This window comes from Mizuhopecten yessoensis, unplaced genomic scaffold (genome assembly GCF_002113885.1).
Source record: "Mizuhopecten yessoensis strain PY_sf001 unplaced genomic scaffold, ASM211388v2 scaffold213, whole genome shotgun sequence".
In the NCBI taxonomy this organism is placed as follows: domain Eukaryota; kingdom Metazoa; phylum Mollusca; class Bivalvia; order Pectinida; family Pectinidae; genus Mizuhopecten; species Mizuhopecten yessoensis.
In genome coordinates, this window is record NW_018403434.1 from 1,274,590 (window position 1) to 1,293,765 (window position 19,176).

General features: G+C 35.7%; 2 protein-coding genes across 3 annotated transcripts in view; one reads left to right on the forward strand and one right to left on the reverse strand.

Moving 5' to 3' along the window:
- Positions 1-7,275, reverse strand: part of LOC110466209 (histone demethylase UTY-like) — a 121,290-nt gene extending 114,015 nt beyond the window's left edge. The window contains exons 1-4 of the mRNA XM_021522630.1: positions 7,076-7,275; positions 6,310-6,376; positions 4,777-4,927; positions 922-971 (exon numbers count right to left, since the gene is read on the reverse strand). Of these exons, the coding sequence (XP_021378305.1) occupies positions 922-971; positions 4,777-4,927; positions 6,310-6,376; positions 7,076-7,143 (336 nt within the window). The 5' untranslated portion in view covers positions 7,144-7,275. The remainder of the gene's footprint in view (positions 1-921; positions 972-4,776; positions 4,928-6,309; positions 6,377-7,075) is intronic.
- A 272-nt stretch (positions 7,276-7,547) lies between these two features.
- LOC110466776 (FUN14 domain-containing protein 1-like) lies at positions 7,548-14,056 on the forward strand. Of its 2 annotated transcripts, none has more exons than XM_021523564.1 (5): positions 7,548-7,645; positions 8,078-8,244; positions 9,482-9,557; positions 10,268-10,387; positions 11,495-14,056. In XM_021523564.1, exons 2-5 carry the CDS (start codon positions 8,105-8,107, stop codon positions 11,570-11,572), a joined length of 414 nt encoding a protein of 137 aa, XP_021379239.1. In that variant the 5' UTR covers positions 7,548-7,645; positions 8,078-8,104; the 3' UTR covers positions 11,573-14,056. The 2 variants fall into 2 exon arrangements, with proteins under 2 accessions (XP_021379239.1, XP_021379323.1); XM_021523648.1 differs by lacking the exon at positions 10,268-10,387 and adding an exon at positions 10,451-10,567.
- Positions 14,057-19,176: the final 5,120 nt, after the last annotated feature.

Below are 19,176 nucleotides of genomic sequence, written 5' to 3' on the forward strand. Positions count from 1 at the left end.
AACTGTGTTATTTCACGTTTGATGTGTACCATTATAAACTGTGTTATTTCACGTTTGATGTGTACCATTATAACTGTGTTATTTCACGTTTTATGTGTACCATTATAAACTGTGTTATTTCACGTTTGATGTGTACCATTATAAACTCTTAGCACTTATTTCTACGATCTGGTTTCTAGAAACAATTTAACTAAGATTTAATTTAATTTCTTTAATTTAATTTTCTCCAAAAAGAAAGTATTTTTTAGTTAATTATAAAGGAAAGTGTTAACGTAAGAAATGCTAGAAAAACAAGGCTCATGTTTTAATACATATTTCCATATATCTCTATGGTTTGAAAATATATTATTGTTTTTACGTGTAATAAGCTTTGCATTTTGACTTCTGATAAGGTGGATAAATAAATGGTGAAGGGAAAGTTCATGAATTTAGTAGATTGTTCATAATGACTTAAAAAATCAAAATTTCTGGTAGCTGGTTTCTTAGATACTACAAATTTAAAACAACAAATTAGTAACAGATTTTTTAAGTCCATGATCAAAAATATTTATAGAACAAGACAGCTGACATGTCAAAATTGGCCATTTAAAATTATTTGCAAATGGTTCTACTTATAGAATGGGAAACTGTTAAATGCCTTGGGTATACAGACTTTGAAGATTGATAGTCTAACTATCATTGGAGAAATGTCTACTGATGATGACAAAAGAATAAATTGTTCATTATTATCAAACAGTAGTGATGATACACTTTCATTCATAAAAACATATTTTGAAAATTTCTACCAGATGAAGTTTGAATGGAAAGTGTTGATCAAATTTGAAAAATAGAATCAAATTACTTTATTGAGTAACATCAGTGACTTCATAAGTGATAGTGAATTAGTTTACAGGTCTGAGTTTAAAAGAATGAAACCCTTACCTTCCAGTAGTCGGGCTTGAGGTAATAGAACCGCTGGTATGCAGATAAGGCTGAAATATAATTACAGATCAATTCAATTGAATATAATAAAATAGTATTTTATATGAATATGAAGCAGTAATGTTTTTACTGTGTCGACATGGCAGTATAATGGTAAAAACTAAACAAGAGGCCCAATGGGCCTGCATCGCTCACCTGGTATACAACTCACACTTGTAACCTTAAAAGTGATCTAAAATAAAGCTACAGGCAAAGGTCAAGGTCATTCATTGGAACAAACTTGGTTGCCTTTCAGCACAGCATGCTACTGGCCAAATTTCATTTCCCTGGGAATTTTGGTTATTCAGAAGAGGTTGTTTAAAGATTTTAAACAAATTTGACCCCTGTGACCTTGCATATGGGTGAATGTCATTCATTCGAACAACCTTTGTAGCCCTTCATCTCAGCTTGCTACTGGCCAAATATCATTACCCTGTGCATTTTGGTTATTGCGAAGAAGTTGTTTAAACTTTTTAACATATTTGACCCATGTGACCTTGAATATGGGTGAATGTCATTCATTTGAACAACCTTTGTAGCCCTTCATCTCAGCATGCTACTTGCCAAATATCATCACCCTGGGCATTTTGGTTATTCAGAAAAAGTTGTATTAAGTTTTTAACATATTTGACCCATGTGACCTTGAATATGGGTGAATGTCATTCATTCGAACAACCTTTGTAGCCCTTCATCTCAGCACGACATGGCAGTATAATGATAAAAACTAAACAAGAGGCCCAATGGGCCTGCATCGCTCACCTGGTATAAAACTCACACTTGCAACCTTAAAAGTGATCTAAAATAAAGCTACAGGCAAAGGTCAAGGTCATTCATTGGAACAAACTTGGTTGCCCTTCATCACAGCATGCTACTGGCCAAATTTCATTTCCCTGGGAATTTTGGTTATTCAGAAGTTGTTTAATGTTTTTCCACATATTTTACCCCTGTGACCTTGAAAATAGGTGAAGGTAAAACATTTCACCCCTGTGATTGAAAGTCGAACAAAGTCAATATGTTGAACACATTGTATAGCCTTTCATCTTAGGATGCAACTTGCAAAGTATAAACATCCTGGGACCCATGGTTATTCAGAAGAGGTTGTTGAATGTTCTTCGCATATTTGACCCCTGTGCCCTTGAATATAGATGAGGTCATTTATTTGAACAAACTTTGCAGCCCTTTATCTTAGCATGCTACTGGCCAAATAGCATCATACTAGGCCTTTTGGTTATTGAGAAGAAGTAGTTTAAAGGTTTTAAGCATATTTGACCCCTGTGCCCTTGAATATAGATGAGGTCATTTATTTGAACAAACTTTGCAGCCCTTTATCTTAGCATGCTACTGGCCAAATTTCATTTCCCTGGGAATTTTGGTTATTCAGAAGTTGTTTAATGTTTTTCCAAATATTTGCCCCCTGTGACCTTGAATATTGGTGAAGGTCATTCATTTGAACAACCTTTGTAGCCCTTCATCTCAGCATACTACTGGCCAAATATCATCACCCTGGGCATTATGGTTGTTCAGAAGAAGTTGTTTAATGTTCTTCACATATTTTAACCCTGTGACCTTGAATATGGGTGAAGGTCATTCATTTGAACAACCTTTGTAGCCCTTCATCTCAGCTTGCTACTGGCCAAATATCATTACCCTGGGCATTTTGGTTATTGAGAAGAAGTAGTTTAAAGGTTTTAAGCATATTTGACCCCTGTGCCCTTGAATATAGATGAGGTCATTTATTTCAACAAACTTTGCAGCCCTTTATCTCAGCATGCTACTGGCCAAATACCATCACCCTGAGCATTTTGGTTATTCAGAAGTTGTTTAATGTTTTTCCACATATTTTACCCCTGTGACCTTGAATATAGGTGAAGGTCATTTATTTAACAAACTTTGTAGCCCTTTACCCCAACATGCTACTGGCCAAATATCATCATCATAGGCCTTTTGGTTATTGAGAAGAAGTTGTTTAAAGTAAAATATTGACGCTGGACGGACGGACGCCGGTCGCCGCGCCACGGCATAAGCTCACTTGGCACTCCGTACCAGGTGAGCTAAAAATGCAACTCTTTCTTAAAAGTGTATTCATTGGAAGATTGAGATTGTCCCTTCTATGAATGGCCTTGACCTAACTGAACAACAAGAGGCCCAATGGGCCTGCATCGCTCACCTGGTATTAATCTCACAATTGTAATCTTAAATATTAAAAGTGGACTAAGATAAAGCTACAGGCAAAGGTCAAGGTCATTCATTGGAACAAACTTGGTTGCCCTTCATCACAGCATGCTACTGGCCAAATAGCATCATACTAGGCCTTTTGGTTATTGAGAAGAAGTTGTTTAAAGGTTTTAAGCATATTTGACCCCTGTGACCTTGAATATAAGTAAAGGTCATTCATTTGAACAAACTTGGTAACCCCTTATCTCAGCATGCTACTTGCCAAATATCATCACCCTGGGCATTGTGGTTATTCAGAAGAAGTTGTTCAAAGTTTTTAACATATTTGACCCCTGTCACCTTCAAAATAGGTGAAGGTCATTTATTTGAACAAACTTTGTAGCCCTTCATCTCAGCATGCTACTGGCCAAATACCATCACCCTGAGCATTTTGGTTATTCAGAAGAAGTTGTTTAAAGGTTTTTTAATACAATTGACCCCTGTGACCTTGAATATAATTGAAGGTCATTCATTTGAACAAACTTGTTAGCCATTCACCCAAGCATGCTACTGGCCAAATATCACCTCCCTGGGCATTTTGGTTATTGAGAAGAAGATTTTAAAGTTTTTGACGTATTTGACCCCTGTGACCTTGAAAATAGGTGAAGGTCATTAATTTTAACAAACTTTGTAGCCCTTCATCCAAGTTTGCTTCTGGCCAAATATCGACACCCTAGGCCTTTCGGTTATTAAGAAGAAGTCGCTTAAAGTAAAATATTGACGCCGGACGCCGGACGGATGGACGACGGACGCCGCGCGACGGCATAAGCTCACTTGGCACTTCGTGCCAGGTGAGCTAAAAACTACTATTGTAGTAGCTATTTTTTTTTACTCAGGAAGGAAAATAAAAGGAAATATTTCACATCAAATGTTGTAATATTGTAGTAAGAAGCTACAAGTAATATGAATGTGAGTTATGAGGTTAGCCTGCAACGGTGAGTGTAATCTACGATCAGACCAACAGTACGCGAAATATGTCTGTATAGCGGCTTGACCAAGTGTAGACTACAATCGGTTTTGTCACGCACGACAGCTCATCACCTTCGGCCGAGTCGACCTGCTCACCAAGCTTACAGAGAAGTCGGCTTGGCCACTTTACAAGTGCATTTTCACAACAATATCCTTATTTTGTCAAAATAGAGTGTTTTGAGTTGAGAAAGAGATTTTTAAGATTACCTAGACAACATATGCATGCAGTCAATTTTATCAAGCCCAGCATTAAATTATGAATAAAGGGAATTAACTCTTACTTGTTGGGTAACATTTCACAAATAAAAAAAGTCTTACTTTTATATGTATTAGTTCTATTTCACTTTAAAGGATAGGGGAATCTTAGGTAGATTAGCCCCAAGGGCATCCCTGTTATGAAAAGATGTTTCATGACATATATTTTTAACTTATTTTCAAAGCATGGTTGATATTTTCTATTCATGCATAATCAGTTAAAAGATTTCATTGCAAGGATTTCAATAATTATCCTCCTTAAAAAAAATAAGCAACAAATTTTGATGGGGTGGATTTGACAGTTACAATTGCATAAATCCCATGGGGGGGTATAGGGCCAAACAAAAAGGTAAGACAGTTTGGTATAGGAGAACAAACCTTTGGGGTACTGTTCCAACAACAGGAGAAGGTGACCTAGTTGACAGTAGATAGTGGTGTCTACTCCACTGTCCTTCTCCCCTCCCTCTAAACCACTCGCCTGGTTTTGCTTGGCATTCTCTCGTATCACCTGCTCAAAGAACTTTATACCCTGTGAAGTAAAGTACAAAATCTATCAGTGCATTCTCACTTACACCTCTTCTGAAGCGTAACCTGGTCAGAACATGTGCTCCTTTATATTATATACAAATAGAAGCAGCCAAAATTCCAGCATCCTTCCCTTTTAAAAGCAGTTATCTACCATTTGCACTGAGAACTATTAGAACATAACCCTTGACAACAAAAAACAAGAGGTCTGTGGGTCGGTATAGCTCACCTCTTTCTATCTCAACTTTTTTGTTTGGAGTTAAACATTCTTACATAATGTTAGGGGACCAAATTTGTCCTGAATTCTTTTCAAATGACAACACAAGTACTATGTTAGTGGCAAATCCAAACGTGTGAGAACAGCAAGGATGGGTATATGTGGAGGACTTGTTTGCTTCATGTTAGAGTACAACTAAGAAATTCAGGTTTTGGAGTTCTAAATAAGCTTATAAACTTATTTCTATTAATATGATTGTAATTCCTCCCTTTGATATGAAGGTCATGAAGACCATTGCTAATTCCAATTTTGAGTTATCTGTCAAAGAGATGAGAGGAGACTGAATATCTCCCTGTATTTCCCTAGTATAGTGGGAGCTGTTCATTTCTTCATATTGAGCAGACAAGAAATGCACCAGCTTATTGAAGGTTAGGACTTTTGTGCAAAGTGGGACCAGTGAACACAGCTATTATCATTCAATAGTAGTATTGTGAGCAGTGCCAATGTACAGGTAACATTGATTTCTCATACAGTATAATTAACATCATTACATAACAGAGAAATCTGACTGTTTTCTACCTCAATAAATATAAAGGAAAACTATATTCATGTCTACTATAAATTTTAAATAGTAATATAACACATATATTTATGCACACAAGTACAGCAGACATTTGTGCTACATTTAGACTCTTTCTGTAAAGGGAGGTAACTTTTTTTATTTAGTTCTTAATGGCCCATCAACACAGAAGAGGTCTTTAGGGTCAATAAAAGGGAGATAAACATGCAAAAGGAAATGATATCAAATAAGCTAAAAGATAAAAAGACAAATGTCAACTTGAAATGCAAAAGTGGCGTTATTAACAGAACAACAGTTGTCAGGTAGGTTAGAATTGTTGTTTAGGGGGGTAACTTTTTTTCTGACTAAAGATATGGTGTTCTGGGGTTTCTTCTGGGTGGCAGAAAGGGTTGATGATGGTAAGGAATCTTACCATGTGGACATTTTTACATTGGCAGCAGTATGTATCAATGTTACTTGGTTTTAAAATGCATATCATTTGTATGTAGCATGTACAATTCCACTTTTGTGAATTGTTTTACATATTACTTGCCTATTTTTTGTTTCCCCTACCAAGACACTTTTTCTCAGATTATGACAATTAATTTACCTTTTCCAGCAAACTTTTCTTTGGAGCTCCATCTGTTGTGTTAAACTTCAAGAAGCCAAACAGTCGACTGTAAAATAAGAATAAGAACAATGTACCAGCAGTTGACTTTAAACAGCTCAGCGTACAACAATAGAAAGGTATATGCAACAGCAACATGGAGCTCGACAGTCTAACGCATGTTGTTTCCATATTTATTAGCCAAGAGTTTGGTTCATATACATTCCACATACGTAAGTGGTGTATATGAAGCGAACACAGTTGTTTGTTGCAATAGTACAAGATGAGTATAAACAAGAAATAACTCTAAAAAAATAATTAGTAGAGTTTTTATGTTGGTGGTAATTAATCTGAAAACATTTGTTTGTAAATAAATCTGTGGTAAAAAAAAATAATTGCCTTTTAACAAAAAAAAAGTTAGGCACAACAAAGTGGTCTTATTGAGAAACATCAAACATATGAAATGGTTAGATAAACATGAAATTGTTTAGTATAGAACAATTTAGTACAATACATATATGGACCCAACTACCATGGGTATGTTGAAACTATAAAGGTGAGAATACTGATGTCCATATACTTTACTGACAAATTCAGTCGGTCTAAGTAGGTCTAATTTAATTTCGTTACAAGTTCTTCATACTTTCTTAGTTCTAAAATGCAATTTGATTGTCAACAATGTTATATGATTTCTTTTCAGTTCAACTAAAACAAATATGTTGTACTAAAAATAAAGTTACTCAGTACATCAGTTAAAATGATGGCTAACCTATCAAACTCTGTAAGTTGCTTCTTTTCTTCAATTTGGAGGACTATCTCCATTCCTTCGAGATTCATGGTCGCAAACTATCTGGCAAATCTCTCCGATAATTGCAAATAACAGTGCTTCTCGAGGGATACACAGCCGGTTTTAAACTGTATAAAACGTAGGTGAAACAGGCATTTTCCGTCTCTCTTTACAAAGATGCCAGAGAAAAGGACCTAGTGACCTAGTTTCGATCAGCCAATGAAATCTCTTGTTACAAATACTCTTCGGTTAATTTAATTAACCAATTTCACAAAACTTTATAAAATACGAAATGTAGCATATTAAATCCAAATATTCAATGTAAGATATCGCCTTTAAAAACCAAATGTAATTGTGTATAATAACTTGATTTATTTTCTCAACATTAAGTGTTGTAAATGACATATAAACCAATATGAAAATATTTATTGGTGAAGCTGCATTCCGTAAAATAGTACAACTGGTTTGGAATGAGACTGAAACGAAACTAAACAATTAAGTTTGCGAGGAGTTTGTGGCGAAGCGATACGAGGAGATACACATGCGGATAAGGTAGGCTTAACTCTTTACAATATAGTCTTTGAAAGCATCAATTCGTATAATCAATATTGTTGTGTTGATATTTGGATATTGGTGAAAAATGAATTCGTTATGTCTATAAAAATAGACAGATAATGACTGTGTCACGTCATGCAATGACGAAATAGACCATTTGACATTCAGCAGGTGAAAGAAGATGACGAATGAGCAGACGAACGATTTATGTTTTCTTTCGTATTATGTGAAATGAAGTTACTTGGCTGAGGCTGGTTAAGTTGTTCAATGGTTCGAAACTTTTCAAACTTTAGCAAAGCCTAAGGTCAAGTTGAGGTTGGGCACAAGTCAACACTTAATTTACTGTTTACAATAACATTTTCATAACTATAGGGGATAATAAAGAAAAAAACATTATACATTTTTTTATTTTATTTCATTGAACTTCAGTAAAGGACAAAACAAGACTGAAAGAAGATGGCAAACGACAATGAACCGTTTGAGGTCCTAGACCTAGATGCAATCCGAAGAGGTAACAGCTGGATACAGAGTGTGTTTGGAGACATATCAAGACAGTCCGCAGCGAAGCAAGTTGCTATCGGAGGAGCTACAGGATGGTTTGTATCTAAGTTTATGTTGTGAAGCAGATTTTGACTGGTTGCCATATATTACTCTATAGCAGATATAGTGTGTCGGGCAAGAGTTATGTGTGATTAAGGTATCAACATGTCTCTTTTGTCCTTACTCTAAACCAAAACTATAAAACCAACTTAAAACAAATCAAAATCCGAGGACTAACACTAAATCCGCTACAAAACCGTGGCCATATCCTAAACCCATCCCAAGCATAAAACTGAAATCTATAAGCTCCAATTCAGAACCTAAAGCTATGCCCTAATCCAGAGTCAAGTGGATAATTTATAATGCATTTCCAATTTAAAAACAATTGGAAACCAAAAGGTTTTCAGTTTTGTTATGAAAATTTTGGATGCTTGTATTGACTGGTATAAAAACTAGGGGTGTTCGGGTGGCACAGTGGATAGCACACTTGCCTTTCACCAAGGCGGCAGGGGTTCAATTCCCCGATCGGACGTGAAAAGGTATGGGGTCATCTGCCCGACCACGTGAGTTTTCTCCAGGTACTCCGGTTTCCTCCCACAGTAAGACCTCCGGGTGCTAATATCCAGGCCAACAAGAGTGATTAATATAAGTTGTGAAAACTTGTTTCATAATTGTTGTAAAGTAAATAAAGTTTATATACATGCATATAAAAAATAATTATAACTGGTAGTGGTATAAAAAAGCACAATGTACATAATCATAATGACTAAGTCACTGGCTAAATAAAATATCTCTGTTAATAGTTCAGTTGTAAAGGTTGGATTAGAAGTTCTGAGTTCACTTGTTTGACCTCCAGTGGAAGCACATATTACTGTTTCTCATTCCTATTACACTGGTAGGGAATAAGTGTTGCTCAATTGTCAGAAACTACAGGCGATCAACATGGAACATTCCTCTATCAACCCTAACCCTAATCTTGACCAATTTTGCTATTTAGTTATTAAAACAAGAGATTAATTTCTTGACAGGTAACTCTATGGCAGAAAAACTTGTTTTTCTTGCTTCGTCTTCTTTCTTTTGAAAAAAAATGAAATACTTCAAGTTGAATGAAATGGTGATTGGCTTTGAAATTTAACTACGTTTTGATTATAACTGCAAACTCCTCACGTACCAGGTAATTGAGTGATTTAATAGTATTGAAATATTTTCAAACTATTTTTAAGTACTGGTATAAACATGTATTACTAATTGTTAAAGAAGAAAGGTGTCTAATTGATGATATTTTGTTCCTAGGATATCGGGATATTTGTTTGTGAAGGTGGGAAAGATAGCTGCTGCCACCCTAGGAACAACAATAATACTTGTACAGGTAAAGGTCAAACCTGGACTGAAACAATACTGTAAACGTAGTCATACCCTATATATAACTTATACAGACAGTAATGCTCATTACTGGTAGTCAACAGATAATTGGACTCAACAAAAGATCACATTATCAATCTAGTAAGTATTATGACATCACAGTCATCGGTGATCCACAGAAAAAGTCTTTGTCATAGTTTTAAGCAGTAAGCATACTTGTCACTTCTATCTTACCTTTAAGCATCAAATTAACATGTCAATGCCAACTAACATGAAAAGCTCTGATTCTGGCTTCTGTGAACAACAAAATACTGAGCAATGTAAAACACTGATGATTTCTCAGAAATACTACATGTGTGATGATGCTAGACTAGGGGCATGGCATTTTTAGGGCATGCAGGTCAATAACTAAAAATGTTTGATATTCAAATGGTCAAGGGAGATACATAAGTTCATGGGTAATGACATCTGTTTCAGGGTCTTATCATCATGATGTAGGTTACTTGACAGGCCTTTACAAGTATGAAGTAACTCATTCACCCCTGAAATTTCATATTGAACTATTCCAACCATTGAATTGAAAGAGTTAAAATGTGTCTTCAGGGGTGAATGAGTTAAAAGACAACATAAAAGTTGCAATAACTGCAAATAGTATATCTTTTGTAGTGTGATACTAAAGATATCAATAATTCTCTCTGTCTTTATCTTTTCGCACAGATTGCACAATATAAAGGTTATATAAAGATAGATTGGAAGAAAGTGCAGAAGGAAATGAATCTTGCCAAAAACCAAATGTCCAAGGAAATCTCAAAGAAATACCCTCACTACTCCCAAAACGTAACTATCTGTTTCTTTGTTCTATTTTTATATGTATATATATGTTTGTATTTCTCTATTTAGATTGCACAGCATCAAGGCTACCTTCAAATTAATTGGTCAAGGGTGGAACGAGAGGCGAATCGGGCCAGACGTGAAATTAGGAGGGAGGCCAATCGCAACTTGTCGAAATTACAACATGTAAATAACTTAATTTTGTTAGATTTCATGTCTGGACACAGATACAAGATTGTATTATCCTAGCAGATAAATAGGATATTCTCAATACCAATGTTTTGAGTTCCTTCTAATTTTCAACATCCTCAGTATTCCAGGGGATACGCTTACTTGCGCTGTCTGCACTCCTGGAATATGTCATGGCAAAATTGAAGGCATGGAATTAGTAATTTTTGGTTTCAGGTAAAAAAAACTGACCAATCGCTAGGCCGATACCTGTACTTTAAAGATTACAGAGGAGAGACACCCTGACTTCAAAGCCAGTCAATTGTACACTGCTGTGTAGATCTTCAAAGCCAGTCAATTGTACACTGCTGTGTAGATCTTCAAAGCCAGTCAATTGTACACTGCTGTGTAGATCTTCAAAGCCAGTCAATTGTACACTGCTGTGTAGATCTTCAAAGCCAGTCAATTGTACACTGCTGTGTAGATCTTCAAAGCCAGTCAATTGTACACTGCTGTGTAGATCTTCAAAGCCAGTCAATTGTACACTGCTGTGTAGATCTTCAAAGCCAGTCAATTGTACACTGCTGTGTAGATCTTCAAAGCCAGTCAATTGTACACTGCTGTGTAGATCTTCAAAGCCAGTCAATTGTACACTGCTGTGTAGATCTTCAAAGCCAGTCAATTGTACACTGCTGTGTAGATCTTCAAAGCCAGTCAATTGTACACTGCTGTGTAGATCTTTTGATGTACATCTAAAGATTAAACTGGTTTAACTTGTATCATTCACACACAGAGACTTCAATAGTGCAGAAAACATAAGTGAACATAACCCCTGGAGTATTGAGGATGAGTTTTCAGATAATCAAAAATGTTCAATTTAACTCTAAATCTATATTAATTATTTTTCTGTAATTATGTCTTACAAACTCTCTCTTGTCCTTCCAGATGCAGACCTTCTTCAAACAGAACATATTTCTTGGAACTGGATTTGCTGGTGGTTTCTTGATAGGAATGGCATTTTGAGAGTTTTATAACAGTGAGACATAGACAGTGCAAGATCAGTAAAGGTGGATCAGAAATATGATCAAAAGTATTCTGTGAGATTGAATTCAAGAGAAAAAAAAATATAACATTCGTTTTGAAATATTACTTTCTTTCACTCAAACAGTCGTCTGAAGATATCGGACCTGATATTGGATGCATTATTGGTGTTGGTTAAGCGGAGGCTACGCGACTCTGAGAAATTGGCTGATGCTGCATGTGTGGAGATTTCTGGAGATTTTCTTTATATTGACTCACTTTTTAATGCTGATTGAGTGTGGACACCCGTCCTGTTAACATACATGTCAGTGTTTACATCATGTTGTAATCGTTATGATGGTTTAGTAACATTGTTTAATGCAGATTGAGTGTGGACACCCGTCCTGTTAACATACATGTCAGTGTTTACATTATGTTGTAATCGTTATGATGGTTTAGTAACATTGTTTAATGCTGAGAGTGAACACCCCTCCTGTTAACATACATGTCAGTGTTTACATCATGTTGTAATCGTTATGATGGTTTAGTAACATTGTTTAATGCTGAGTGTGAACACCCCTCCTGTTAACATACATGTCAGTACTCACATTATGTTGTAATCGTTACGAGGGTTTAGTAACATTGTTTAATGCTGAGTGTGGACACCCCTCCTGTTAACATACATGTCAGTGTTTACATTATGTTGTAATCGTTACGAGGGTTTAGTATTGTACATCATGACTCAGATTAATAGGTAAACACTTCGTCCATCTTATTCTTTATATTTCACAAATAAATTGTGCATTAGTAAAAGTGGAAGTATTCATGTTTCGATCTTCAAGCTAATCATGGTAGAGAAATGTTTGTGTCGGCAATTATACTGGAAGACATTGGATTGCATAGAAAATCGTGTAGACTTTTACAGTATCCAGTAAATCATGTTAATACTTAGCCCACACAACACTATGTATTGATATCACAGGGGCCTGGGCAGTTTGATACTGATAAACAGACAGACCTTAGATATGTACCGGGAGCTGTTCAAAATATGTTGATAACACCACTTTACTAATTCAGCTGTATTTGAAACTATTCTATCAGTTCATAAAATAAATCAGAACTGTGGTCAATAAGAATAGGTAAAAACAGCTGTACATTTTTGCCATTTCTGTTAAGTACAAAATGAAAGTGTAATATACAAATTTGATTTCAATTTAGTTAAATAACTTAAATGTAATTTTAACGAAAGAGTATATCTATTATTTATCTGTCTAGGGTGAGTGGACCTATGAGTGTTAAAAAGTCGTGCAATCATATTATTTGACACAAACTTGTTGGAGTACAGGCAGTATCTAGACTTAGGAAAGAAATGTACTGTACTTAACATAGGTACTAGACTTAATTAAGGTACCAGGGGCAAAAACAAGTTGATGATGTCCCAAACGAAGTGAGTTTCCATTTGATTTGATTTCCGTTATTAACTAGTCAGTTATTTTGTTTATGCTAACAATTAGTTAGAGACAGATTTGTTGAGGTTGAAAGTATTGGCACTATTTTGTGTATATGAACATTTTTAGTGCTGTTAATAGGAATTACATTCTACTATAAATCATAATAATTTTGCCGACTGGTCTTTGAGAAAAAATTCATTGTTAAAGTCGCCCTTCAATGGTTTTAACGCTACATAACTATAAACATATATTTACTTGAGTTTTTAACAGTGTTGAAAATGTCCTTTTGTCCAAGGGTTAAATGACCAAGAAATAAAAGAGGGCCAAAAAATTTCTGTTTTTAAAGAGGACTATGATAACTCATCATTAAACAAATTTTTAAAAAACAGAATTTGGAGACCAGGACCTTTTTAATAACAAGGACTCAATATGACATGGAATTGTCCTCTAAAATGTGAAAGTAAGAAAATAAGAAATGATATATCTCACAACCTTATATTTCACAGGGCCTTTGGCCTGTTGATCTTTAATTTTGAAGTATTCATAAATTAAAACTTGTTTTTATAATTGTTACTGATCCAGTGCTTTCCAACCAAGAAATTCACTTACTGATATTTATAGATACGTTTTCATCATGTTATTTCGGAGTAAATAGGGAAATTCCTACAAAATAGGGAGACATCACATACATGTATTTAAGATTTGTTGGAGTTTGCCTGATCACATCATCTCCTAATTTCAGTGAATACATATGTCTGTCGCCTATTTAATATGTATATTAGTGCTATCCCACTCACACAGGTATGGGAGAAAGCTGTTTTGACTGTGGTGAGAGCTGGACTTGTGACACTACATTATTTACCACAGATCATCAGAGTATGAGATCAGTGACTTCAGGTTACATCCTAGAAGTGGATTGTCAGTTTCATACAAACAATTTTGCTGCATAATATTGAAAAATGTATGTTTTGTTTGTGCATAAATGTACAGTAAAAATGTCTTGCTGATTAATGCTAAAATTAAATAACTAAAAACTTGAAATGGTTATGTTTTGATATTTAGCTCACCTGCATGAAGTGTCTGTGAGATTATGTTATGATGCTGCATCCATCGTCCAAAATATTTTTCAGACCCTCCCTTCGATAAGGTTGTGGTATATAGTATATGTCCATGCTGACTATAATTTCTAGAGCATATAACAGCAGCTGTTTCATGAATGGGCATCAAACTTTGAATAGAGGTACATCATGGGAAGACCAGTGTGTTATAACCTTAAAACGAGGTCACTCTGACCTCAATTTTACCTTTGACCTTCACCTCAAGTGCTAATTTAATAATATCTTGGCATATGTTAGCCACTGTTTCATGAATAAGCTCTAAAATTTGTAAGTATGCAAGAAGCGGGGGTGGGGTATCTGGGAAGCTTCAAGTTTAATCTAGTTGATGTTGAATATCAAAAGCACCAGTCATAATATTTGGTCACAAGGTAACTTTTGACAAGCTACTTTCTACTGGCTCAGCTTGGTTTTAATTATAAGTCACAAGTTTGAGGTGAGTACTTAGTGGTGCTACCTTTTATACTGTGAAATTCAATTTGCAAAAGATGAATCAACATCTAGGTACAGTCCCACCTCTTTTCTACTGTATGAAAATCTTATGAAGTCGTTTGTTTGTTTGTTTATGTTTAACGGCCCATCAACGGCTATGGTCATTTAGGGCCATGGTGATTTATTTATTTATCTTATTTTTTTAACAAACATGTGAGTAGCGAAGATAAAATCAGATAAAATGGTTCATTTTAAAAGCATTCGCATTGTATGTGTAGATAATAAAAAATAAAAAAGGGGGTTAAAATAATAAAAGATATAACGAATAGATGATATGGAATATGTGATATATATATAACGTCAAAATGGATAAGGTGGGTTAAAAGACATCAGAGTCTATAAAACAGACTGATGTCTTTCAAATAGTTAAATAATGCCTTTGAGTCCACGGAACTGAAAAGAGTTTTCATATCCGGGACTCGAAAGTAGTTATCACGAATGTGTTTAAAATCGGAACATTCTATTAAACAAGAGGCCCATGGGCCTTAACGGTCACCTGAGTCCTACAGTATTTATTTTTGTTGTTGAAATATGTACCAATTTGAGTAAAAAATAGCTAAGTATAATGTTAACTTAATTTTGTCAGGACCATGAGCTGATCATTCCTAGACCGATTTTCAGTGAGATCGGCCTATATTAGAACTTGTTTTTAAGTTTGAAATAGGTATTTACAAAATAGCGGTCATGGCGGCCATATTGGATTTCTGATCGACCCGAAAAATAACAACACTTTGTCAGGACCATGAGTCAATCATTTCACAAAGTTTCAGTTAAATCAGTCTAGCAGAACTTGACTTTAAGTTTGAAATAGTTTTTCAAAATGGCGGCCATGGTGGCCATATTGGATTTCTGATTGACCTGAAAAAATAACAACACTTTGTCAGGACCATGAGTCGATCATTCCTACCAACTTTCAGTTCAATCTGCCCAGCAGAACTTGACTTTAAGTTTGAAATAGTTTTTCAAAATGGCGGCCNATATAGGATTTCTGATCGACCCGAAAAATAACAACACTTTGTCAGGACCATGAGTCGATCATTCCTACCAACTTTCAGTTCAATCGGCTCAGCAGAACTTGACTTTAAGTTTGAAATGTAAAATGTTAACGGACGACGACGGACAAAAACGGATAGCAATAGGTCACTTGAGCTAAAGCTCAGGTGACCTAAAAATGTTCCACTGTAAATGGAGTGTCACATGCGTGGCATGAAGGTAGCTCTTCTCGTTTTAAAAGGTACGAATGAATAGGATATGTGTGCCCAGTACGGAGCCGAGCGAGGACAACTTCCTCTCTACGATCTTTCCGACTGGGAATAGATGTTTTAAGTTTCGGTTGTATCTTAAAAAGTTTGTTGGTGGTCTCAAGAGACCAGCGTTGCTGCCATTCATTTTGAATGGCTGTACGAATTTGTTCGAGATTCAATGTATTTTTTTGCTTCCCTGTCAGCAAATTTGTTGCCTTTAATTCCGACATGGCTCGGAATCCATAGTAAAGTTATTTTAGACTTTTTTAAGATACGATATATTCGAAGACCAAGGTTTTGTACGAGTGTGTTTTTAGGATCTCGTAACTGTAAACCCTGTAGGACAGATGGAGAGTCTGAACAAATAATTGCCTTTTTAATGCGGTGTTCATCGATATGGTCGAGGGCCAAACCAATGGCGCATGCTTCAGCCATAGGCACTTGACGCTTTGTTATGTCAGATTTTTTTTTTTTTTTTATAAGTTCTATACATTTTTTTTTTCAAAATTATTATCTGAGAATTATCTGAATAAAAAAAAGAAAGGACATTTTTTTTAATTTATTTTTTTAATGTACATGCATTCGAACCAATTCATTGGTTCGAATGCATAATTTTTTTTTAAAAAAATTGTCATTTCTTTGTCATTTCTTTTTTTAATAATTTTGAAAAAAAAAAATCTGACATATAACAAAGGGTCAAGTGCCTATGCTTCAGCAGAAAAGATGGAGGCGCCATCTGGTAGTCAGACTGAAGTGCAAGTATTAGCAGTACAGCAGCCTGCTGCCACTTTCTCACCTTCTTTGGAACCATCGGTGTAAAGTTGTGTATAAAAGGGTAATTCGAAATGCATTCCCGAAAGGAGGATTTGTGTTCTTCGGGCATAACACTTGATTTCCCTCGCTCATGTAAAGTTAAAATCAGGGGTTTAGATGGTCCACGGAGGAACATCGGATATGTATGTTAAATTCAGCTATGTCCGTCAACTTCATGTTGAGTTCTTGCTGGAAATTTAAAATTTGGATACCAAATGTTGGCAGAAGTTTCTGGTTTTGCGTAAATATGTTTAGGTATTTTGGTTTGAAAGCAGGATTTTTAGGGTTTGATTTTAATTGGGCTGCAAATTATAATGAAAGTTGTTTTCTTCTGTCATAAAGGGATGGTTCATTAATTGCTTCCACGTACAGGCTTTTTACAGGTGTTGTTCGAAAAGCTCCAAGGGCTAGACAAAGCCCTTGGTTATGGATTGGGTCTAGCATCTGCAGGTACGAACTGCGCGCCGACCCGTATACCATAGAACCATAATCCAGTTGTGTTCGAATAAGTGATCTGTATAGGCGCAAAAGCATTTCACGGTCCGCTCCCCAATCAGTGTGAGAAAGGACTCGTATAATATTTAACGCCTTGGAACCCTTATCCTTCAGATACTTTATATGTGGTATGAAAGAGAGTTTCGAATCAAAAATGAGGCCGAGAAATTTAGTCTGTTCAACAACAGGAATTCTAGTGCCATCGAGTGTTAGATTTGGGTCATTGTGTGCTTTTCGTTTTTGACAGAAATGCATGCACACAGTTTTGGATTTAGAGAATTTGAAGCCGTTTCCGTCTGCCCAATTTTGTAGTTTGTTTAAACTCTGTTGAAGTTGTCGTTCTATCGTGTGCATGTTCTTAGATCTGTAACAGCTCAAGAAGTCATCCACAAATAACGACCCTTCTGTTGATTGACCAAGACATTTGACTATATCATTGATTTTAAGACCAAACAGTGTGACTGATAGGATTCCACCCTGCGGGACTCTCATTTCCTGTTTAGACGTTTCAGAAAAAGTTGAACCAACACAGACTTTGAAGTGTCTATCTGATAGGTAATTAGATATAAAACTGGGAAGGTTTCCACGTACGCCTAGGTCGTGAAGATCGTTCATGATGCCATACTGCCATGTAGTATCATAGGCCTTCTCAAGATCAAAGAACACGGCGACAAGGTGTTCCTTCTTGGTGAAAGCCTCTCGAATGAATGTCTCTAATCTGATGAGATGGTCATTTGTCCCTCTTCTATTTCTAAAACCACTTTGAAGAGGGGATATCATATCGTTGGCCTCAAGAAACCAAACTAGTCTAGTGTTTATCATTCGTTCTAAAGTTTTCATACACAACTTTAAAGTCAGAGAGATAGGACGATAGTTGTTTGGGTCAGTAGCATCCTTTCCCGGTTTTGGGATAGGTATAAATGTGGAGTTCTTCCACGAATCGGGAATCTTTCCAGAAGTGTAAACTTGGTTGAATATGTAAAGAAGGCATGTTAGTGACGAGTCCGGTAAGTGCTTTAGAAATTGATATGGGATATCATCAGGACCTGAAGCAGTGTCCTGTGATTTTCTAAGCGAATCAACAAGTTCTGGTAGGGTAAATTGCTCATTATAACTTTCTTTGTTTGATGATTTGAAATTGAGCCGTTTGTCTTCTCTTTTTTTCTTTAAAGACTGGAATTTTCGGGAGTGGTTTAAAGGGGGTTGAGTTTTTAGCTATGTTTTTTTGCAAATGCATCAGCAATTTCAGACATAGACGAAAACATTTTGTTTTTATTAATGAGGTGGGAGGATGTTGCCTTTTTCTTATTTTCCGAATCATATCCCATACTTTTTTTGAGGACGTGTTTGATGATATCTTGGATACATATTCTCTCCAGCTGTTTCTTTTGTCAATTTTAATTGATCGCCGAGCCTTTGCCCGCCAAATTTTAAATTCACTGTAGTTTGAAGCAGTTGGGCAATTGAAGTAGCGTCTTAGAGCAGCTGCCCGATTACTGTGTTTTAAAAGATTCTTCAGATAAAAGGAACTTCGTAGGTTTTGGAGCGGATTTTGGAATTGTCTTTTAGGCAATAGAAGTCAGTGTTTCAGTAAAAGTTTTGATAAGGTCGTTGAGGTTAGTAAAATTGTCTATGGTTAGTTTTTCAATGCACATGTGTTGGAATTGGACCCAATCTGCTTTGTGCATATTCTATCGAGGTAGAGGATCATCAAGAGGCAATCTCATTAAAATCAGATGTTAATAAAAAAAAAAAAGCTCCGGTACGTGATAATGAACAGCTGTATTTATTCAGATTGATCAAGAGGAGTCCCAATATTCTTAAGAAAAATTGGGAAGTGGTCACTCCCACAAAGATCATCATTTACCCCTCCAATCATAATCAAGTAGAATGAATGGATGGCATAATGATAGATCAATATGGGTACGAGAGCCTGTAGCAGGGTGTAAATAGGTTGGGGTATTGTTGTTAAAAAGGCACAAGTTGTTTTTATCTAT

Excerpts from the sequence above, each read along its gene's own strand:
- LOC110466776 (XM_021523564.1), top strand. The coding sequence starts at position 8,105 with ATGGCAAACGACAATGAACCGTTTGAGGTCCTAGACCTAGATGCAATC. Across the intron at positions 8,245-9,481 it reads ATCGGAGGAGCTACAGGATG|GATATCGGGATATTTGTTTG; the intron begins GTTTGTATCTAA and ends TTTTGTTCCTAG. Across the intron at positions 9,558-10,267 it reads CAACAATAATACTTGTACAG|ATTGCACAATATAAAGGTTA; the intron begins GTAAAGGTCAAA and ends CTTTTCGCACAG.